Source organism: Mobula birostris, chromosome 7, assembly GCF_030028105.1.
Source record: "Mobula birostris isolate sMobBir1 chromosome 7, sMobBir1.hap1, whole genome shotgun sequence".
Lineage (NCBI taxonomy): Eukaryota > Metazoa > Chordata > Chondrichthyes > Myliobatiformes > Myliobatidae > Mobula > Mobula birostris.
In genome coordinates, this window is record NC_092376.1 from 27,219,923 (window position 1) to 27,244,434 (window position 24,512).

A 24,512-nucleotide genomic window follows, 5' to 3' on the forward strand; every position below is an offset into this window, starting at 1 on the left:
TTGGAAATATGTCATAAGATACACCAAAGCATCAAGAACTCGACCAATCAGAATTTGATCTTTACCTCAGCATATTACCACAAATGTGCCTCAAAATCCGGACAAATCCGGAGCTGATAACTCAATGATCTAGCACCAACCAGTAACAGCAATTAAAAAGACAAAAGTCAAAACAATTGCGGGAGTGGAAGAAGATTCCACAACATGTTCTGTCATCCACAATTAGTAACAGGAGTTTTTAAGAGTCTTCTAGTATTTTGAAGGGAAATCCCTGGATATAGAAGAGTTGTATAGTGAGTGATGAAAGAGGTAGTGGGATCATGACGTGGAAACACTAAATAGGCATTCTGAGTCTTTGTAAATGCTAAGAATTATACCAAAATTTAGGGGGTGGGGTGAATTGGGCAGAGAAGAAAGAAGCAAGTGATGGAGGGATATGAGAAAAAAATAATTGCTTATAGCTAAACTTTGTGCTTCCCACATTTGCTTTCTGAGAAGGGAGGGGCAGTGCATATTCCTAAAAGGCATCATTCATTGTTTTCTAAAACTATGAAACATGAATATACAAAACTTTCCTACTTTAAAGAGAAAAGTAAAAGTAATTTCTTTATCAAATCTAACAACAAACATTCTTAGCAGCCAAAGTAAAATATTCCTTTTAACAGAAGTTATTATAAAATAAACTTACCATGGCCTCGCAGGTCTACTGCCACAACCCTGCATTTAACCCGACTGATAATCATGGACTGTGGTCAAAAATAACAGATCATGTTTAAGTCATACACACTAATACATCATATTACAATAACTCATCATATACTAATAAACGTTTTCTAAAAATATTAACAATGTGAGCCTTTCATTCTAATTATTTTTAAATTTTAGCGCGTATTTTTGACGAATGACAAGGAATTTTGTTGTACCAATGTTGACAAAGTTCCAAGATAAAAAAAATTCATCTCCTTAATACTTGTTTAATATTCCACTGAACAATCCACTCATCCATCCCATCAAGCAACTCCTGCCCCACTCTTCACCTATGCTAAAAACCCACCAGGACTGGCATAGAAGCGTATTATCTTGACCCTGAAGAACTATCTACAAAGAATACAAGAACACAAGGAAATAGTAAACCACCTAACTCCTCAAGCCTGCCACATGATTCAAGATGAGGCCTCAACACAGGCTGTGTCTGATCCCCCAATCTTTCAGAAGTTTATCGAGCTCCACTTTAAACACTTCAAAAGGGGAGATTTACCACCCTTCTAAGAAATGCCATGTATCTCAGTTATAATTGGCCATCCCTTGAAACAATATCCACTAGTAAAAGTATCGCAATCCTTATAATTCCTTAGAATTTTACATGCTAAGATTACCCCTCATTCACCTAAACTTAAAAGAATATAGATCTAATCTGCCAAAAGGTCACGGTCCAAAATGTTGACTGGATTCCTTTCCATAAATGCTGTCTGGCCTGCTGAGTTCCTCTAGCATTTTGTTTGTGTTGCTTGGATTTCCATCATCTGCAGATTTTCTCCTGTTTATGATCAGACCTAATCTGTTTAGCTTCTCGACTGGATTATCCTCTCATTCCAGGAATTAGCCAGTGAATCTTTTTCTTTGGACTGTCTGCAAAACAGTACTCCAGGAGTAGCCTCACCTACACCCTATTCAACTACAACAAAACTTCCCCATTTTTAAACTCCAGCCCCCTTTGCAATATGGCCAATTTGACATCTGCTCTGTTAAGTACTTGCTATGTTTATCTATTTGTGATTTATGCACAAGATCATTTGCAGTCCCTTTCCACTTCCCATATTAAAGACAATGATTTGGACCTAGAGAATTTACACGTTAATTGATATGATGCAGATCATATTTGATCTGAAACCTATATCTGGGCCGTACCCTCCAAATATCCGGACCTGCCTCTCGTTTTTCTTTTCACTACCTTACTTTCCATCTTTCTATTTTCTATTTATGATTTATAATTTAAATGTTTAATATTTACTATTGATTTGTAATCCAGGGAGCGGGAGCGGGAATATCACTGTGATGATTGTACGTTCTAGTATCAATTGTTTGGCGACAATAAAGTATAAAATATTTAACCAAATGTCCAGAAATTCACTTCAGTAAATATCAAGTTCAAGTTTAATTATCATTCAACCATACATGAATACTGCCAAACGAAACAGTGTTCTTCCAGGGTAAGATGCAAAACACAGTACCAACAGTCATACACAGTACAAGGCATATACAAGATAGCACGTTAACATACAGCGCAAAAAAAACATATAGTCCAAGTCCCTAAACAACGCCTTATAAATTGATGCGCGTGCTGAGAACTCGCAGTTCTCAGCAGTTTGCAGACAACCTACACATGCAGGCAATCCAACTTATCAGTCCACCCATTGAACACCAGAGGGAACAACTATGGAAGGGATCAACCTCCAGCCCAGCATAGACACCACTCTACACTGCCTCCAGCTCTCCTCTCCTGGAATACTGCAATAGCCAAGCTCACAGCTTGAGGCCTACTCACTACAACCAACGCCACACAGCTTTCATGAAGTCTGTCCCACCACTAAACAAGGGAAATGGACTTACAGCATTTTACATTATCAATGTCCAACAGGGTTTTGCGATCAGAAGAGAAATGGCCAAGACAGTCACTCACTGTAAAACTTCATAATGCCTTTGCACAACAACTCTGATGCTTTCCTGTAGCAAGCAGTAACATGGTCTACACCAAGTCCAGCTCCTCCACCAACCAGCAGCTCGCTGATGGAGTACATCTACAGTACTTGAAGTTCTTAATGTCTAGAATTGTCCTGCGATCTTAGAAAAGATGTTTAAAACAAAAAGACAAAAACAGCTTTGGTTGGCTACCACAAGGCCGCTGTATCTAAACACTCTGCCATCTTATCAGAAAGAAGCCGTGCATGATTTCTCCTTCTTTAAATTAAGGTGAAGAAACCAAGTTCAGCTGCCCTGTCAAGACCCCTTCCCTGTCATGGAAACATGTTCCCTGACTTTCTGAATGAACCTCACGGGTTCATGGGGAACCTCATCAACCACGTTTACTTGTTATTGTTCAAAATTTCAAAAGCAAAGCACCAAACCCAGAACATTCTTTAATGAACCAAATAATTAAAACTTGGGTTCTTGCTATCTTATTTTACTGGCATTCATGGGTATCTTTACGTATGATTACAAATTCAAACACCAAATAACACTGCTCATACACCCAAATATATTATAAAATTGGCTGTCATTTTTAATAACACATTCAACTAATACCAAATTTGCACAACACATGAAAGTAAACCAATTTCCACATTATACCTGTCTGCAACTGCAGTTATAATACCAACTACAGGTTACAAACAAGAAATTCAACGAATAAACTCCTCTCAGGATTCCAGCCAGGTACAGGGATTGATTATATTGATGACAAACTCTGCCATCTTCATCAGGGATGATGCCTGGGCCTGTCTAGTCCAGTGGCATTTAGACCACTGTATTCTGTCCCTCCTGATCGATTTGTCCTCATCCAAACAGGTTTCCACTCTCCCACCTTAGTTTACAATCGAATTCCATTTCTTACTTAGAGCGAGACCTTTGTCTTTGTTAAAATTCATTTCCTCTAGTTTTATCTCAATGGCTTCCTTTACCAGGCGGTCCCAAAAGCCATTGGCACGGCACAGTAGTTTTGTGCTGTTGAAATAAATCCTATGGCCATTGCACATGTTCTGCTACTGTCAATATCTCGAGGTAACCCAAACAGGTACACCTCCTGTGCTCCTTGATGCGCATTTCCAGCATACGTCCCGTCTGGCCAATATATGCTGCTCCGCATTCACAGGGAATCCTGTAAATGCCAACCATCCTGAGTCCCAGATCATCTTTGACCTGCACAAGCTGTGACCTGAGCTTCCTTATAGGTCTGTGGATGGTATTAACCCAGTATTTTTTCAGGATCCTGGCAATCCTTCCAGAAACCATGGAAATATAGGGAAGACAGGCAGTAGCGATGGGTTGCTCCTTGTTGCTAGGTTCCCTGGTTTTTCTGTCAGCCCTTTTAAGAAATTCAACCTCAAAGTGGATGACTGAGAGGAAACTCCAAAATTTGCAATACAAATCCTGCAACATCTGAAGCCATAATCTCACACTAGTCTGAGCAGATTAATTGCTGGGCTTAAGCATATTACTTTTTTCTTCCAAGATGAAACATGTTAAAATACCTCTGCAATACTCACATTCAATGTTGCAACCAAACAATTTTAGCATTAGGCAGACAGCCCCAAATGTTATGTGAACAACAATTCACAAATCTCGAATCAGATATGTAATGAACACATCTGTCACTATTTTTGTGGCAGAATAGGTGAAGACTTTGTGAAAATCTCATGAGAACACACACTAGTCCTCAGCAGTGGAAAGACGTTGACAGCCAGCTTTAAGTTACTGGCTGTCAACATCTTGGAGAATCTGTCCTGGGCCCAACACATGATGCAATTACGAAGAAGAAACATCAGCAGTTCTACTGCATTAGGAGTTTGAAGGGATTTGAAATGTCACCAAAGATATTCGCAAATTTCAATAGATGTATGGTGAAGAGCATCCTGACAGGTTGCATCACAGTCTGGTATGGAGGTTGCAATACAGAGGATTGCAAGAGGTTGCAGAGGGTTAAACTAGCCTCCCCACCATTGAGGATGCTTCAAGATGATGACATCCATCGCTAAGGACCCTCACGATCAAGGGTATCTCTTTTCATGTTACTACCAACAGAAGGACAGGAGCTTGAAGACCCACACTCAACAATTCAAAAACAGCTTCTTCTCCCCGCCATCAGATTTCTGAATTGCTCATGAATCCATGAACACTTCCGCAGAATTCCTTTTATATATTATTTATTTTGTAATTTACAATCTTATGTCTTGCACTGCAGCCACAAAACAACAAACTTCACCTCACTTAGGACAGTGATAATAAACCTAATTCTGAAAAGTCCAATGAGAAACCAGAGTGGATCACATTTTGATTAGAAAATGGATACAGTTCCAATTATATACTAATTTCATTTTTTTCTTCAATATAGTGAAAGAGATAAAACACACTATTTATACTTGGCTTCTAAGTATCTAATATTCAAATCAAATTACATGAGATTGCAAGTTAATCCAGGGATGATAATCACTGGGAGATGATAAGAGTTGAAAAAGAAATACTTATTTTAAAATCATAGTGTTTGTATATCCAATTCCAACCAAAGAATTGAATGACAGAAAAAGTAAAATGATTTTATAAACATTTTAGAACACAGACATTTCTCAAGTATTAAAACAAGATTTCATTACACATGTTCCTTGATCATTGACTGACAAAATCATCTTCAGGATGCAGAAAATGATGAATATGCAACTCAGAGAGTTGATTATAATATTAGGGACATATCTGTTATGCAGCATGGAAACAGGCTCCTCAACCAATGCCAACCAAATGCAGTACACTAATCCCTTTTGCCTGTATTTGACCCATATTCCTCTAAATCTTTACTAACCATGTAGCATTGTAGCTGCATCTGCCTCAACAGTTTCCTCTGGCAGCTTGTTTCATCATCCTCTGTGTAAAAAAAAATGCCCTTCATCTATCTCTCTCAATTTAAATCCACGACTTCTAGTTTCAGATCCCTGTCCCCTGGGAAAGTGCCCAACCCTCATTATCTACCTTATCTAAACCCTCATTTTATATACCTTTATCAGGTAACCTCTCAGCCTTCTACGCTCCAGGGAAAAGTCCCAGCCTATTCATTTTCTCCTAATAACTCAAGTCTTCCGGTCCTTGTAACATACTTCTGAATCTTTTCTGCGCCTTTTCTAGCTTAATGACATCCATTTTTGGGCTTTAACTCATACCTGCCAACTCTCACAAAGCAAGCATCGATAGGAGACTGAAGTGGTCACAGCCGTAGAATTTGAAAGAGAATGCAAAATGAAAATTTGTTCTTTGTTTCTATAATCAAGGAAAATATTATAAACTCAAATCTATAACTCACAGTGAAAGAATCAAAACATTGTAGAATGGCTACAGGCAAGTAGCCATTCAACCCATCACCCTAGAACAACTCTGCTGCAAAAACCAGCTCTTTCTTTGCAGCCTTGCAATTTTTTAATCCAATTTCATATACTCGCTCAAATTCCTCTTGAAAGCCACAATGAAACCTGCCTCCATCACATCAGCAACCAGTGTGTTTTAGGGTCTATACACACACATAACAATTTCTTTATCCATCTTGATCTTACTTTGCCAACCTCCAATTGTCCACTTTATTCAGTGCCCTTACTATTTTATATACTTCTATCATATGTTACCTCAGCTTGCTCTTCTCTAAAGTACCCTCTCTAATGCCTTCAAAAGGTTTCTAAAATGCAGTGACCAGAATTAAAGGCAATGCTTTTAGCTGAAGTCAGGCCAATATGTTTTATAAGTGTTCAGCATAACTTCCATGCTTTTATATAGTATGCTTCTATTGATAAGATCCCAAATTTTGCCTGATTAACAGGTTTCTCAACCTATGCACTTAACATCCTACACCCTTTATAGAAGAAATCCTTCATTCTTCCTTACAAAATTAGTCACATCACATTGTGCTTCATAGACAATTCATGACTCATTTCACCAATCTATTTACATCTTGCTGCAACTCATCACTGTTTTCTTCAGAGTTCACATTACTGCCAAGATTGGTGGCATCCAGAAATTTAGAAGGGGCATAGCTATTTCCAACCCCTTCTTTTTCACATGTGGAAATCAATTTTTTAATTGATCTTACACAATTTTCTGTGAAAAAGAAACACCACAAAAAGAACAATATTTTATTTAAACCCACAGCACCTTATTTAGATAGGCTGAATTTAATAGGAAATAATTAATGCATAATGAATCACTTTCTCAACTTGTTTTAACAAACCAATGGGAATCTTTTACAAGTAAAACTTAACTATGATACCTCAGAGACATGAGAAATTTCATATAATCTAGTGCAAAAACAAACTGATACAGAGCTTCAACTCAAAACATCGATCATCCCTCTGCCTCAATACTTTATTGATCCCGGGGGAAATTGGTTTTCGTTACAGTTGCTCCATAAATAATAAATAGTAATAAAACCATAAGTAGTTAAATAGTAATATGTAAATTATGCCAGGAAATAAGTCCAGGACCAGCCTATTGGCTCAGGGTCTATGACCCTCCAAGGGAGGAGTTGTAAAGTTTGATGGCCACAGGCAGGAATGACCTCCTATGACGCTCTGTGTTGCATCTCGGTGGAATGAGTCTCTGGCTGCCCAACCAGTACATTATGTAGTGGATGGGAGACATTGTCCAAGATGGCATGCAACTTGGACAGCATCCTCTTTTCAGACACCACCACCAGAGAGTCCAGTTCCATCCCCACAACATCACTGGCCTTACAAATGAGTTTGTTGATTCTGTTGGCGTCTGCTACCCTCAGCCTGCTGCCCCAGCACACAACAACAAACATGATCGCACTGGCCACCACAGACTCGTAGAACATCCTCAGCATCGTCCGGCAGATGTTAAAGGACCGCAGTCTCCTCAGGAAATAGAGGCGGCTCTGACCCTTCTTGTAGACAGCCTCAGTGTTCTTTGACCAGTCCAGTTTATTGTCAATTCGTATCCGCAGGTATCTGTAATCCTCCACCATGTCCACATTGACCCCCTGGATGGAAACAGGGGTCACCGGTACCTTAGCTCTCCTCAGGTCTATCACCAGCTCCTTAGTCTTTTTCACATTAAGCTGCAGATAATTCTGCTCACACCATGTGACAAAGTTTCCTACCGTAGCCCTGTACTCAGCCTCATCTCCCTTGCTGATGCATCCAACTATGGTAGAGTCATCCGAAAACTTCTGAAGATGACAAGACTCTGTGCAGTAGTTGAAGTCCGAGGTGTAAATGGTGAAGAGAAAGGTAGACAAGACAGTCCCGTGGAGTCCCAGTGCTGCTGATCACTCTGTCGGACACACAGTGTTGCAAGCACACGTACTGTGGTCTGCCAGTCAAGAATCCATGACACCAGGGAAGCATCCACCTGAATCGCTGTCAGCTTCTCCCCCAGCAGAGCTGGGCAGATGGTGTTGAATACACTGGAGAAGTCAAACAACATGACCATCACAGTGCTCGCTGGCTTGTCCAGGTGGGCGTAGACATGGTTCAGCAGGTAGATGATGGCATCCTCAACTCCTAGTCAGGGCTGGTAGGCGAACTGGAGGGGATCTAAGTGTGGCCCAACCATAGGCCGGAGCAGCTCCAGAACAAGACTCTCCAGGGTCTTCATGATGTGGGAGGTCAATGCCACCGGTCTGTAGTCATTGAGGCCGCTGGGGCGCAGCGTCTTCAGCACAGGGATGAGGCAGGACGTCTTCCACAGCACAGCAACCCTCCAGAGCCTCAGGCTCAGGTTGAATACATGGCGAAGTACTCCACATAGCTGAGGGGGACAGGTTTTGAGCACCCTGGTACTGACACCATCTGATCCTGCAGCCTTGCTTGGGTTGAGACGTTTCAGCTGTCTTCTCACCTGTTCAGCTGTGAAGCCCACCATGGTGGTTTCATGTGGGGAAGGGGTACAGTCATGAGAGCAGGGTGGGGGACTGTGAGAAGGGGTAGGAGGGGAGAGTGGAATATGTGTTGGTTGGGGGCCGACAACAGATGACTCATGTGGGGCCACAATGTCAAATCTGTTAAAGAACAGGTTAAGTTCCTTGGCCCTGTCCACACTGCCTTCAGCTCCTCTGTTGCCAGTTTGCCGGAACCCAGCGATAGTCCTCAACCCCCTCCAGACCTCTCTCATGTTGTTCTGCTGGAGTCCCCACTCAAGCTTCCTCCTGTACCTGTTTTTAGCCTCCCTAATCCTGGCTTTCAGGTCCCTCTGTATTGTCCTCAGGTCCTCCCTATTTCCATCTCTAAACGCCCCCTTTTTAGCATTCAGGATGTCCTTAATGTCCTTTGGCTTGTTATTTGAATAACAAAGGACAGTTCTTGTCGGAACATTGCTGCCTGATCCACCAAGTTCCTCCTACAATAGCTTACATCGCACAAAATGCTGGGGGAACTCAGCAGGTCAGGCAGCATCTATGGAAAAGAGTAAACGGTCGATGTTTTGGGCCGAGACCTTTCATCAAGACTGGAAGAAAAAGTCCTGAAGAAGGCTCTCAGCCCAAACGTTGACTGTTTACTCTTTTCCATAGATGCTGCCTGGCCTGTAGAGTTCTTCCAGCATTTTGTGCGATGTAAGCTATTGTAGGAGGAAGCTATTGTAGGTCCACCGAGATGCAGCACTGAGCGTCATAGGAGTCATTCCTGCCTGTGGCCATCAAACTTTACAACTCCTCCCTTGGAGGGTCAGACATCCTGAGCCAATAGGCTGGTCCTGGACTTATTTCATAATTTACTGGCACAATTTACATATTACTATTTAACTATTTACGGTTCTATTACTATTTATTATCTATGGAGCAACTGTAACGAAAACCAATTTCCCCCGGGATTAATAAACTACGACTATGACTATGTTGCTTGGATTTCCAGCATCTGCAGATTTTCTCATATTTGTGATAATAGCTTACACGTTCACACTCATACTCAAAGCACATTTCCTCCTTTCTCATTGATGCAAATTACTTATGAAGTACATAGTACTTCAATCAGACACAAGTTGCTAAAACATAAAAGTCAAAGCAGAATTATACTAATTCACTCCACCAAGCTTGCTCAGCATTCAAAAAGACTGCAGCTGACCCTGCCTCATGTCCACGTTTCCATCGGATTCTTTTATCCTTCTCACTGCCTCATCAGTCAGAGAACCCATTAGTAAAAAGCAAAGAGAAATGCTAGGCAAACACAAGGCCAGTTCATGACAACAGAATGGTCAAGTTATCTATTGACACTTATTTCTATTACTAATAAAGAATAGCCATTGTAGTAGATAAGAGAGGCATGACATGCCAGTGTATTTCATCCAAGCATTCTGGATAAGATTAAGATTTCATTCTTGCTCTGGCATAAATGCACAAGGAGCAGAAATGAGCAAGTAAAGGGAAACAAAATACAACATGAATGGGATCACAGACTTTACTAATACAATGTTAGACAATCATAATCCTATTTTTATCTCAATAGTGAATCATTATGGACATATCCAGTAAAATTCATTTTGAATAACAGGCTGTACTCCTGTTAAAATTTGCAATTACTTACAGAAAAAACTGCCCAAGAGAGGGCTGAATGGCCTCCTCCATGTAATAACAAAAGGACAGGCCCATCAGATCCACTTTTATACATTCGAAAAGAGTACAAATAGTTAAGGTTTACATGCAAAATATAAAAATGCACTTAAGGGTTAAACAATAACAAATATTCTGTGAACATGACAAGATTAAAATCAACTTATTCCTTTCACAATGAAATTTGGATCATTAATAGCATTAGAAACTTGCTTTAATACAGTAATTAATTTACACATATTATGAGATGTTTGATTAATGGAAATATGAAATTAGCAGATGAAGGATAGATCAGGGAAGTGTGCAGATGATAGAAAATTTAGGAACTTTCAAGCAAGGAGAGAAAATCATCTGTACCCAAAAGATTAAAAATGTTGGTCAACGGAAACAAGCCATAATTTCAAGAAGTTTTATTAAATATTGTCTTTATATCAAAAAAGCCGGAATAAAAAATTGAAACATACTGTGTGCTACATACTTTCTAGAATACTACATTCAGTTCTGTTCTTGGCATAAAACATTAAAATATTAAATTCTTATATACTATATATAGAATATATAAACATTAAATATGAATGATCGAAGAATTATCTTAAAAGACGAACAATATCAAGGATAGGGAAGAGTTAAAACACATCGTCTGGTGGAATGCTACAGAATTTTAAACTAACTTCTTTAGAGAAATTTTATGCTAATAGTTTCAAAGTTTTTCAAAAGTTATAGGACACAAAAGTGTAGAAATACAACCAATAAGCAAAACTGAATTCCTCATCAAGCCAAACTTACATTAGAAAATTAGAAACAGGACAGGCATTGCCTAATGCATTGGAATTGACAAAGGATATATCTTTACTTGTTCCTCTTGTAACTATGATATCTTCCATGGTTTCAAAATAATGGTTCCAGGACACAGGTGAAAAATCCCGTTTTCTTCCAGGGCTAAAAAGAAAAGGAACATGAATATGAGTTAAGATGGCCTTCAACACTATCTACAATTTTAGAACATATTTAATCCAACAGGAAACCAAAACATTTGAGATCCATATAAGTTTAAATTATTTTACCAACATAGTGAGAAAGGTAATTTAGGAGTGTTCCCCAGATAACAGTAACTCATAAAAAAGTGACTTTGTTACAGAGAAATTAAAGCAGAAAACAACTGCAGATGCTGAAAATCTAAAACAAAGCAAAAGTAATGGAAACTCTCAGGTCAAGCAGCAGCAAATGAGGGAGAAACAGTTCAGGTTAAGGGCCCTTCATCAGTATTGGTAAAATAAAAAGTCAGAGATGAGACTGCAAAAGGGAGAAAGAATTGACACAACAGATAATGGAAACCCCAAACTTCCAAAAAAATGTCTTTTGAATTCTCTGTTCCACATCCATTCTGGTTTCTCTGTCTTCAGCCTTCTGATGAATGGCACCACGTATTGTGCCAAATTGCAGGTAATCACATTTTTCTGTCTCCCTTCACAGATGAGCCCTTATATTTTGTTTCAATTTGTTTTCTCTTCTACCTCACAACTGTTTAAATGAAACCATGCCCTTAATAACATAGGCCTGCACTTTTATTACAGATATACCCTCTATTCTCTCCACTGTCCCTCCTCTCTGCAACTTAAACCACACTTATTTTCTCAATTTTTCAATTCTGATGAAGGGTCCTCAGCCTGAAATGGTGAAACTACAACAGGATCAATGCTGAACCCGCTGTTCTCATCACTGACACTGCTTAACCTGCTGAGTACTTCCAGCATTCTCTATTTTTGGTTGTTACATGTTACCTTCCACAATCAGAATGGCATCAAATTTCAAAGTCCAAAGTAAATTTATTATCAAAGTACATATACGTCACCATATACAACCCTGAAATTCACTTTCTTGTGGGCAAACACAATAAATCTAAGAAACACAATAGAATCCATGAATAACCGCACCCAACAGGATGAACAAACAACGAATGTGCAAAAGCTATGCAAATACAGAAAAAAACAATAAATAAATAAGCAATTAATATTGAGAACATGTGAAGAAGAGTCCTTGAAAGTGAGTCCATGGGCTGTCGGAACAGTTCAGAGATGGCGTGAGTTAAGTTATCCCCTTTGGTTCAAGAGCTGAATGGTTGAGGAGTATTAACTTCTCCTGAACCTGGTGGTGTCAGTACCTTCTCATGTATCTTCTTCCCAACGGAAGCAGTGTCATTGGAGCAAGTCCTGGGTGGTGGGGGTCCTTGATGATGAATTTTTACTATCCTGCGACAGTGCTCCATGTAGATCTGCTCAGTGGAGGGGAGGACATTACCCGTGATGGACTGGGCCATATCCATTACTTTTTGTTGGATTTTCCATTCAAGGGCAATGATGTTTCCATACCATGCTGTATTGCAAGCAGTTAATATACTCACCAGCATACATCTATACAGGTTTATCAAAGTTTTAGATGTCATGCAGAATCTTCGCAAACTTCTAAGGAAATAGAGGCTTTCTTCGTAACAGCACTTAATTGCTTGTCCCAGGACAGATCCTCGGAACTGATAACACAGAGGAATTGCTGATCCCCCAATGAGTACTGGCTCATAGACCCTCCAGTTTCCTCCACCTGAAGTCAATAATCAGCTCCTCGGTCTTACTGACACTAAGTAAGAGGTTGTTATTGTGGCACCATTCAGCCCAATTTTCAATCTCCCTCCAATATGCTGATTCGTCACTATCTTTGATTTGGCCAATGGCAGTGATGTCATCAGCAAACTTAAATACGGCATTGAAGTTGTGTTTAGCCTCAAGAGTCATAAGCATAAAGTGAGTAGAGAAGAGGGCTAAGCACACAGCCTTGTGGTGCACGTGAGCTGATGGAGATTGTGGAGGAGTTGTTGTTGCTAATTCAAACTGACTGGGGTCTGCAAGTGAAGAAATCAAGTATGCAATTGCACAAGGAGGTATTGAGGCCATGGTCTTGAAGCTTATTGATTAGTTCTGAGGGGATGATGGTATTGAAAGCTGAGCTGTAGTCAATAAAGAGCATCATTATGTTGCTTCTTTGCTGCCTTGATGTTCCAGGGTTGAGTGAAGAGCCAACGAAATGGCATCTGCTGTGGACCTGTTGTGATGGTGGCAAACTGGGGCGGATCCAAAATCACTTCAAAAGCAGGAGTTGATATGTTTCAACACCAACTTAACAAATCACTTCATTAAAGTGGCTGTAAGTGCTACTGGATGATAATCATTGAGGGAGGTTACCACATTCTTCTTAGACATTGGTATAATTGAAGCTGGCTTAAAGGAGTTGAGTACCTCAGACTGCTGAAGCGAGGTTAAAGATATTGCTGAACACTCCAGCCAGATGATCAACACAGGGCTTCAGTACTCAGTCAGATACTCCATCTGGGCCAGATACTTTCTGTGGGTTCAACCTCCTAAAGGGTACTCTAATGTTGACCTCACTGACTGAAATCACAAGGTCATTATGGGCTGTGGGAGTTTGTGAAAGTTCCTCATGTTTTAATGGTCAAAGTGAGCATATAAGGGTAGTGAGCTCATCTGGGAGTGATGCCTTGTGTCAGTTATGTTGTTTGGTTTCACTTTGTAAGAGGTAATAGCATTCAAGCCCTGCCACAGCTGTTTAGTATTCTTCACTGATTCAAATTTTATCCAGAATTGCCACTTTGCACAGCTATGGTTTCTGGGGATCGTACCTGGACCTCTTGTATCTTACTTGGTTGCCAGAGCTGAACACTACTGATCAGTGGATTGTGGATCTCATGGCTCATCCAGAGCTTCTGGTTGGGGAAGACTCTGAATGATTTTGTGGGGCCATAATTGTCTACCACTATTTTTTATAAAGTCCATGACAACCATGGTGTTTTATTCAGCTTCTCTGATGAATCCTTGAACACAGGCCCCGTCCACTGACTCGAAGCAATCCCATAGCTGCTCCTCTAACTCCCAAAACCACCTACTTGTTGTCCTCATCTCTGGAGCCTTGCTCTTTACCTTCTGCCTGTATGCAAATAGGAGAAGGACAGCCAAGTGATCAGATTTCCGGAAGTGCGGTCTAGGCATGGAATAGTAGGCATTCCTAATCGTCGGATGGTAGTGGTCAAGTATGTTGGGACCACTAGTGCTGCAGATTATATGCTGATGATAATTGGGCAGAGACTTATTCAGAAAAGCCTGACTGAAGTCCCAAACTATGATTTGAAATACATTGGGCTGGGCTGCTTTGGTGATGGGAGCATACAATATCTTACATGCCTGATTAATGATTAATCTTTAACCTTTTCCAATTGCCCTTAAACTCTGTCACAAGATGCACTGAGTAATTCCAGCATCTGCAATATTTTGCTTTTGCATTGTTATTTGGCATAAGGCTCGATGGGTCAGCATACAATTCATTCAATTCTACTTCTACCAACTGCCCAGAATTGTCTTTCTCCTGCTAACCATAAACACCCCATTCAAAGTTGATAGATTTACTATCTTTTGCAGGATTCATATTGCTAGCATAACATTTCCCTTAGCTTAGCTTGGAGAAGCTGACTAAAGAGTTGAATTATAAATTAAAACAACATTGTCTTTACTTGGATTGAGGCACACTGTTTGGAAGAGTACCTGTAATCTTGATGGCATCATGACTGAACCCAGACCTCACCAGAAATACTACTGGGTGTCATTTCACCTAGCAAGCAGTTTATAGAAGGTGAACCAACACAGTGAGTTTGACTGCCTTTTTAAATAGAAAATACTTTGTACAATGAATTCCAAGTATTTAATCAAATATATTATCAGCATCAATCTAGGTGAAGTTCTCCACGAAATACACGTCAAAGAAATAGTATTTTCCTACCAAATAATTTCAAGAAATATATGCAAAAGGAATTCTGCAGATGCTGGAAATTCAAGCAACACACATCAAAGTTGCTGGTGAACGCAGCAGGCCAGGCAGCATCTCTAGGAAGAGGTGCAGTCGACGTTTCAGGCCGAGACCCTTCGTCAGCAGTCCTGAAGGGTCTCGGCCTGAAACGTCGACTGCACCTCTTCCTAGAGATGCTGCCTGGCCTGCTGCATTCACCAGCAACTTTGATGTGTGTTTCAAGAAATATATATCCATTTAAAACCAGCAACATCTCCATTCCCTCACCCCAAACAGATCCAATTGTTAAATTTCTCCTTTATAGCTAGCTTTCTGAACAAAATTATTTAAAACACAATATAAAACCATGTGGGATGACGAAACGAGTGGGCGGTGGCCTTTGTTCCAAGACTCGGTACTTGGTTTTGTGCTTTGAAATTACATATAATTTTGTGAAGAATACAGTTACAGATTCAGTAAGCACAAAAATCCCATGCAGTCATCAACTTAAATGGCAAAAAATCTGCAGTTATAAACACATGTGCCTTAAAAGCAAACCTCAGTTTAAGTTAAATAGTAATAATGGTCAGAAAATGTCTAATGCTGCTAAGATTCTGTAATTATACTGCAGCAAGCCACACAATAGACAGAAAAATAAAACACATTAAGCAAACCATTGTAAATGTTAACTACCATAAACTTCTAATAATAAGCTATAGACTACTCAGAAAACTCACTCATTTGGTACTCGATTCACCAAGAAATGTTTGCTCCCTTTCAACATACCGCACCCCTGTTCTCACATTCCCTTCTGACCTGCTGTGGCACTTCTACTCACTGACTTGCCACAGTCTCGTTTCATGTACTCTCCCTTAATGGATTCACCAAAAATTTTTTTAAAAACTGCCTAACATCTAGATAAATGTTTTGGGTATAATTATTCAGAAATTCTCCAGGGCTGGCACCAAAGTCCCAAGTGTGCAAGATTATCGGAGTTTGATAGTAAGTCGACTGTATGCAGAGAACAGAATCAAATTAAGTGCAAGTTGGTCAATGCATAGAACCAACTCTAGAACATAAAACTTCCTTCTCATTGTTAGTCTCTTGAAAAAATGTGCGTAACTTATACTGATGCTTTTTCTGGCGAATGCTGCTCTCCAATGCTATGTGCCTATGATTTTCACTACACCTGTACATAGTTGTACAATAAACTTAACTCTGACTTTAAAATGAGGTTTTGAGGCATTATTAGTTCTTCTATGAAGAAAATTTTAAGTTTTCATTTCAAACCAGAAAACATCACCCCACACTCAAACAACAAGTCCTATCTTCTCATTTAATACCTCTCCAATTGTAACTTCTCCCAAGAATTTCTTCAAAATATACAGCACATTTGTTTTTCCACTGAGTCTATGCTCTCAATTCCATTACGGACATTTCCAATGAATCATTCAATTGTTAGCCCCATTGCTTTGTCTCCTGATTTAAATTTTATTATTCTGTACTTTCATCCTAAAACTCTTTACAAAGATAGGGAAAATGTCATTTAATCCACGGAACATTGCAGCTAATTTGAAAATTGTAAGGCCCCACAAACAGAAAAGAAAATTGAAGTTATTTGCTTCAACTGATAAGGGGTAAATGTCATCCAGGACATTGGAAAAACTTCAAGTTCCTCTTCAAATCTACCTTTTTAAGTTCGCGGTAAATAAAATTCCTGCTATCTTCTGCATCATTGTTAATGGATGCAATTCATTATGCAAGATTTCAGATAGTAATTGCTTGAATCTCCATTTGGTTTCCAATATTTTAGAAGGTTATCAATGAAAAAAATCAATAAAATCAATGAAATACTATTCATGCTTGAAATACTGGGCAAGTCTTGTTAGTGCCAGTGGATAAAAGGCATGCTGCATGCTTCCAGCATATTCTATTTTTATTCCTGTCAATAGAAACAATTTCCCCTTATTTGCCTTATCAAAATCCTCCATGACTTTGAGTACCTATATTAAATTTCCTCTTCATCTATTTAGTCTTTCCATGTAACTGAAGTCCATCACTTAACAAATATCCTCTGTACCCTCTTCAATTTGCTGACATGTTTCAGAAAACGTGATTAGAATTGGAATCACTTCTAATTTTATTCATGTTTTGAGAGAAAGAATGATTTAAATACTGAGCAGCAAAAGGGAGGTTGACTACAGCTTGTGTGCCAAATGAGTTCTGACTGAATAATGTACCTCATGCGCTATGTTTTAAGCTGTCAGCTGGCGTTTTTGAATGCAGTGTTATCATTAGTATTCCAGTAAAGCATTGGATGGATGAAAATTGCATACTGCTTGAACTGTGAAAAACACCGAGTTCAATTATAGATTTCATTATTCCATATCTGCACTTCTGCCTAAAACATTATTTTAATACAAGTGTAGAGAACTATTCTGTGCAGATCTAGTACTAGGACTGGTGCCATTAAAACTAGTATAAGGTACTACATTCCATGTATATCACAAGATCATAGTTCAACACAGTTTAGGTAGGCCTTTTCTGAAGTACAAAGGCTTCCAAAAAATGGAACAATAAGTGGTTCATCTCATTGCAGATCTTCCTTTTTATGGATAATATTAAACATAGGCTAAAGTAATCCCAAATTTAGTCTGCTTTCCTGAACAGGACAGTGCAGTGCAGGCCCTGTCCCCAAGATAATGTGCTGACCTTTTAATCAACTCTAAATTCAATCTAACCAGAGCGTAAATCTCTTCTGCATCCTCTCTAAAGCTTTCACATCCTTCTTATAATGAGACGACCAGAACTGAACACAATAGTCCAAGTTGCTTTAACCAGAGTTTATTTCAGAACTGCAGCCATTACTCTCTGGCTCTTGAACTCAAGTCCCTGACTAATAAAGGCTAACATACCATATGCCTTCTTAACCACCCCATCAACTTATGCAGCAACTCCTGGACACCAATAATCTAAAGTTCAAAGTAACTTCATTATCGAAGTACATATATGTGACCATATACAACCCTGAGATTCATTTTCTTGCAGGCATTCACAATAAATACAAAAAACATAATAAAATCGATGAAAGAACTGCATCCAACAGAATGGACAAACAACAAATGTGCAAAAGATAACAAACTATGCAAACATTAAAAAAAAAGGAATAACAACAATAAATAGCAAGCAATAAATATTGAAAACATGAGATGAAGTGTCCTTGAAAGTTAGTCCACAGGTTGTGGGAACAGTTCACTGATGGGGTGAGGGAAGTTGAATGAAATTAGCCCCTCTGGTTCAAGAGTCATATGGTTAATAATTGCTCCTGAACCTGGTGGTGTGGATCCTGAGGCTCCTGTATCTTCTTCCTGATGGCAGAAGTGAGAAGAGAGCATAGCCTGGATAGTGTGAGCCCTTGATGAAAGCAGGAAAGCAGCGACATTGCTCTGTGTTGATGTACTCAATGTTGTGGAGGGCTCTACAAGTGATGGACAGGGTTGCATCCACTACTTTTTCCCCCCTTTCCATTCAAGGGCATTGTTGTTTCCATACCAGCCATGATGTAACCAGTCAATATACTCTCCACCACACATCTACAGAAGTTGTCAAAGTTTTAGTTGTCATGCTAAATCTTCGCAAACATCTAGGAACGTGGGGGAGCTGTCGTGCTTTCTTCATTTATGTGCTCGTCCCAGGACAGATTCTCTGAAATGATAACACCAAAGAATTTAAAGTCGCTGACCCTCTCCACCTCTAATTCCCCCAATAAGTACTGGCTCGTGGACCTCTAGTTTCTTCCTCCAGAAGTTAAAAATCAGCTCATTGGTCTTGCTGACGTTTTGTGAGAGGTTGTTGCTGTGGCACCATTCAGCCAGATTTTCAATCTCCTTTCTATATGCTGATTTGCCGCAACCTTTGATTTAGCCAACGACAATGGTGTCATCAGCAAATTAGATATGGCATTGGAGCTGTGCTTAGCCTCACAGTCATAAGTATAAAGCCAGTAGAAAAGGGGGCTAAGCCTTGTGGTGTACCTGTGCTGATGGAAATTGTGGAGAAGATGTTGTTGCCAATCCAAACTGACTGGGGTCTGCAAGTGAGGAAATCAAGGGTCCAGCTGCACAAGGAGGTATTGAGGCCTAGGTCTCCGAGCTTTTAGTTATTAGTTGAGGGGATGACAGTATTGAATGCCCAGCTATAGTCAATGAACAGCATCCTGATGTTGCATCTTCACCGTCCAGATGTTCCAGGGTTGAGTGAAGAGCCAGTGAAATGGCATCTGCTATGGACCTGTTGTAATGGTAGGCAAATTGGAACAGACCCAAGTCACTTTTCAGGCAGGAATTGATACATTTCAACACCAACCTCTCAAAGCAGTTCATAACAATGGATGCAAGTTGAAATGTATGATGGTCATTGAAGCAGGTTACCATGCTCTTCTTAGGCACCGGTATAATTGAAGCCTGCTTGAAAAGATGGGCTCAAACTGCCGAGGTCCTGCCATTAACCTTGTACTCTGCCTTCAAGTTCGACCTTCCAAAGTGTGTTACTTTTATATTTTTCTGGATTGAACACCATCTGCCACTACTTAGCCCAGCTCTGCATTCTAGCAATATTTCATTCTAGCCTGTGACAACCTTCTACACCAGTGGTCCCCAACCTTTGGGCAGCGGACTGATACTGGGCCCCGAAGCATGCAGGGGTGTAGCAGTAGCCGGGATGCACCCAGCACGTTTTTAAGAAAAAAGCCAAAATAAACAAGCTAACTAATTAGGTGCCGCCCGGCACGTAAATGTCGGCCCAGATCTAATGCGAATTGCCTCTGATATGGGCTGACATTTACGTGCCGGGTGGCACCTAATTAATTAGCTTGTTTTTTTCGGTTTTTTTCTTAAAGATGTGCTGGGTGTGTTCCGGCTACCGCTGCACCCCTGCATGCTTCACAGCCCGGTATTGGTCCGTGGCCCGGAGGTTGGGGACCACTGTTCTACAACATCACCAACCTTTGTGTCATTCGCAAAATTGTTAACCCACCCTTCCACTTCTTCATCCAAATCATTTATAATAAACAAATCACAAACAGCAGGGGTCAGATCCCTGTGGAACACCATTAATCACAGACATTGAGACAGAATATGTTCCATTGACTACCACCCTTCGTCTTCAGCAGCCAAGATAATTCAGAATCCACACAGCCAAGTTTCCAATGATCCCATGCCTCCTGACTTTTTGAATTAACCTATTGAAAATCTATATAAAATCCATATACACTATATCCACTGCTCCACCTTCAATTTGTTTTGTCAGTTCCTCAAAGAATTCAATCTTGCGTGTGAGGCCCTGGATATTTATTTGTCCTGATGTTTTTCAAAAGTTGCAACATTCTTTTTCTTAACGTCAACATTTTCCAGCATACTAGCCTGTTCTATGTAGTTCTCATATTCATCAAGGTCCCTCTCACTGTTGAATACTGACATAACGTATTTATTAAGGACTTACTTTACCTCCTCCAAATCCAGGTGGGTTTCATCTTTTATCCCTGATCAGTCCTACCCTCACTCTAGTCATCCTCCTGTTCCTGAGGTATGTGTAGAACACCCTGTCTACTCATCAAGCCCTTCTTATGCTTCTTTCTAACTCCCCCAACTCCTTTCTTAAGCTCCTTCTGGGCTACCTTACAACTTTTAAGAGCCATGTCTGATCCATGGTTCCTAAACCTGTTTCCATCTTCCTCTTAACTAATGTTCTACTTCTTCTGTCAACCATGGTTCCTTCATCCTACCATCCTTTCCCTGCCAAATTGGGACACATCTGTATAGAACCCCATTCAAGTGCTCCCTAAACAATCTCTACATTTTCATTGTAGATTTCCCTGAGTACATCCATTCCCAATTTATGCTCCAGAGTTCATGCCTAATAACACAATTCCCCTTCCTCTAATTAAATACAGTCCAAGACTACAGTAAAGGTCAAGGAATCCTGCTCACTGTCTCTGAAAATGCTTACCCACTGAGAGATCTGTCACTTGACCAAGCTCATTGCCTAGTACTAGATCCAGTATGGCGAGCCTGTCCACATAGTGTCAGAAATCCTTCCTGGACACACTTAAAAATGCTCCACCTAAACATTTTTTTTTGCACCAAGGAGCTGTCAGTCAATACTAGGTAAGTTGAAATCACCCATGACATCAACCCTGTAACTTTTGCACCTTTCCAAAATCTACCTCCTGATTTGCTTCTCGGTGTCTCTGCTGCTATTCGGGGTGTGAGGTCTACAGAATACTCCCAATACATTGATTTCTCTTTTTCTGTTTCTGACTTCCATCCACACTGACTCGGTAGACACTCTCTCCACAATGTCCTCCATTTCTGCAGCTGTGATATTATCCCTGATTAGTAATCCCATTTCCCCACCTCTTTTATCTATCTCCCTGTCTCTTTTGAAACATCTAAACTCCAGAACACCCAGCAGCCATTACTGCTCCTGGGACAGCCACATCTCCAGAATGGCCACAAAGTTGTAGCTCCAAGTCTTGATGCAGGCTCTAAATTCATCACCCTTGTTCCTGATACTTACCACATCAAATGAAATACATTTCAACCCATCTATTAATGTCCTATCTGCTGCCCATCCTTCCTCACAGTCTCTCTACACATTGCATTGCCTTTACACCAACTGCTCTATCATCTGACCTATCACTTTGACATCTCCCTGCCAAAACTCTTCCCAACAGCTCTAGCAAAGCTGTTGATAAGTACATCAGTTCCTCCTGAGTTCAGATGTAACCCATCTCTTTTGTCCAGATCATGCCTTCCTCAGAAGAGATCCCAATGATGCACAAATCTGAAATCTTGCCTCTTGTACCAATTCTTCAGCTACATATTCATCTGCCATTTTATCCCTATTTTTTTTTACCTCAGTGGTGCATGGCACAGCAACCACTACCCTTGTGATCCTGCTTTTTAGTTTCCTACCTTCTTCAGGACAGCATACTTTTTTAAACCTATGTCAATGGTACGAAGTGTAATACAACTTCTATCTACTCTCCCTCCCCCTTAAGAATGCTGTGGACCCGATCTGAGACGTTCCTGACCCTGGCATATGGGAGGCAAGATACCATCAGTCTGTCTCAGTCACGTCCACAGAACCACCTGTCTGCTCCCCTAACTACAGGATTCCTTATCCCTACCCAACCCCCTTCCCCATCAGAGCCAGAGACCTGGTCAATGTAGTTTTCCCCTGGCACATTGTCCACCACAACAGTATCCAAAGTGTATGAATAGTACAATATAGATTCAAAACCAAACATTTTTCCACAAAGTTCACATTCAAAAGATCTTGTATGAGAAATATCAAGGTAAAACTAATCTCATATGGGATAATCATTAAAAAGGTCTACCTTGTAACAAAGAAACAGTGTAAAATAGATATTTCAAATTGAGTAAATATAGTGCAATATAAAACTTGAAATGTTAGCGATGCCAGATGATGCAAATCCAAAAACAAGCTGTTTGTATAAGAAAAAGAGAAGCTTTTGCTTGAATGGAAGACCCTTTGAATTTGGCTCACGTGGGCTCCGCAGTTCAAAGTAGACAAATAAACACAGAGAAAGCACAATAAAATTTAATGGCTAGTGTACAAAGACTGGCCATATGGGAAAATCAAAGCAGAAGAAATTGTTCAGACGTAATCAGATTCCAAACATAACTGGGTAAGCCTTTCCTCGCTACTGTACAATCTCAAATCGTATGATTTGGAGTGGTTTATGTTTTCCACTTCCATTTAACAATTAAAAACATCATCATATGTTGTTTTAAAAAGAACGCACGCATTAGTATGCTGGTAACAGTGAGATGCATATCACAAATGAAGTCGAGAATCAATCGGTGACACTAACTTAAACGCACTGTCCTTTACACCCGCTTCTAAGATATGTGTTGAAATTAAACTATATTAAAATTGTTGCAATTTGTTCGAAATTTTTGATTATCAAATCAATCAAGCTACAAAATTATTGTTTTCCTGTTTTAAAATCTCACTCACACCGAATGGGGAGGAAGTCTATCAGAAAACAAAATTAAAAATCACGGTCTCGATTTCAGAAGCTTATGTAGGCACTTACCCCATCCTCATTTTAGACCCCGTTTGAAGACCTGGCCGCATCGTTGGTCGCGGAGGCAATTTGCTCAAGAACAACTCTTTCTCTAAAGAAGACATGTTTTCAGATGCATGAAGCAAAAAACATAAGTTAATGATCGACCCGTTTATCGTGACTTACTAAGAAGTGACTGCTCCTCTTGTACATATAAACTACATAAGGTGCTAGAATGATAATTAGCATAAGATTTTAACTATGTATAGTTTAAATCCCTTCTATATTCCTGAAGATGGCCTACACTTCCGATAGGAAGACGGTTATAGTTTATTAGCTTCGATGTCGGGACTTGTAGTCCTTCCCGTCCTGTTCGTGAGCCTATGGATCTTACGTCATCACCATAAACTACAATCCCCATGAAACCGTTCGTTGACTTACGTAATGGTTGGCGAGCATCTCCTAGGCTTTCTGGACAGTGTAGTTTTACAGTGTGTTCCGACGAGCCGTTGCTAACGTTACCAATTTGAATTTTTAGACACAAAAAGTAGAGACTCTAGGCCAGTGGTTCCCACGCATTTTTGGATTACCGCCCCTTTGGCCTCTAGATCACATCCCCAGGGACCCCGCTCCTTTTCCGGCCATTGCATAAAACTATACAGAATTTTGACATAGATGCACAGAGAAAGAAAATAGGAACTGCAAATTCAAAGCAGTGACAAATAATTGAGAAAATATTCAAATCTATTTAAAGCTACAAATAAACTTATTTAATTACAGTAAAACACTTTTCATCAACAATTTTAGCGTGTACATTAGTTTCCAACTATTCATTACTTCATTGCTTTTTCACCTTTCAATGAGACAGATGGGGTTATTGTTGTGGTAACAGATTCTCAACAGTCTCAGATCCCCATGTTTCATAATTTGCAATTTTTTGTTGCTTTTAAAGAAGATGGGTGACTGCACTAAAACTGTGCTCCACTAAGTATGTCTTTGGAAATATAATCACATTCTTTTTCTCTCTCTCCTTTTTCTCCCTCTGTCCCTCTCACTATACCCCTTGCCCATCCTCTGGGCTTTACCCCCCTCCCCCTTTTCTTTCTCCATAGGACTCTTGTCCCATGATCCTCTCGTATCCCTTTTGTCAATCAACTGTCCAGCTCTTGGCTCCATCCCTCCCCCTCCTGCCTTCTCCTATCATTTCAGATCTCCCCCTCCCCCTCCCACTTTCAAATCTCTTACTAGCTCTTCTTTCAG

General features: G+C 40.0%; 1 protein-coding gene across 3 annotated transcripts in view; it reads right to left on the reverse strand.

Moving 5' to 3' along the window:
- Window positions 1-23,791, reverse strand: part of ppme1 (protein phosphatase methylesterase 1) — a 67,211-nt gene extending 43,420 nt beyond the window's left edge. The window contains exons 1-5 of one of the 3 annotated variants that reach the window (XM_072262789.1): window positions 23,694-23,791; window positions 23,283-23,364; window positions 11,161-11,254; window positions 10,290-10,382; window positions 689-746 (exon numbers count right to left, since the gene is read on the reverse strand). In XM_072262789.1, coding sequence (XP_072118890.1) covers window positions 689-746; window positions 10,290-10,382; window positions 11,161-11,254; window positions 23,283-23,323 — 286 coding nt within the window. In that variant the 5' untranslated portion in view covers window positions 23,324-23,364; window positions 23,694-23,791. Of the gene's footprint in view, window positions 1-688; window positions 747-10,289; window positions 10,383-11,160; window positions 11,255-23,282; window positions 23,610-23,693 lie in introns of those variants that run through there. The other 2 variants (XM_072262788.1, XM_072262787.1) reach the window with 2 other exon arrangements.
- Window positions 23,792-24,512: the final 721 nt, after the last annotated feature.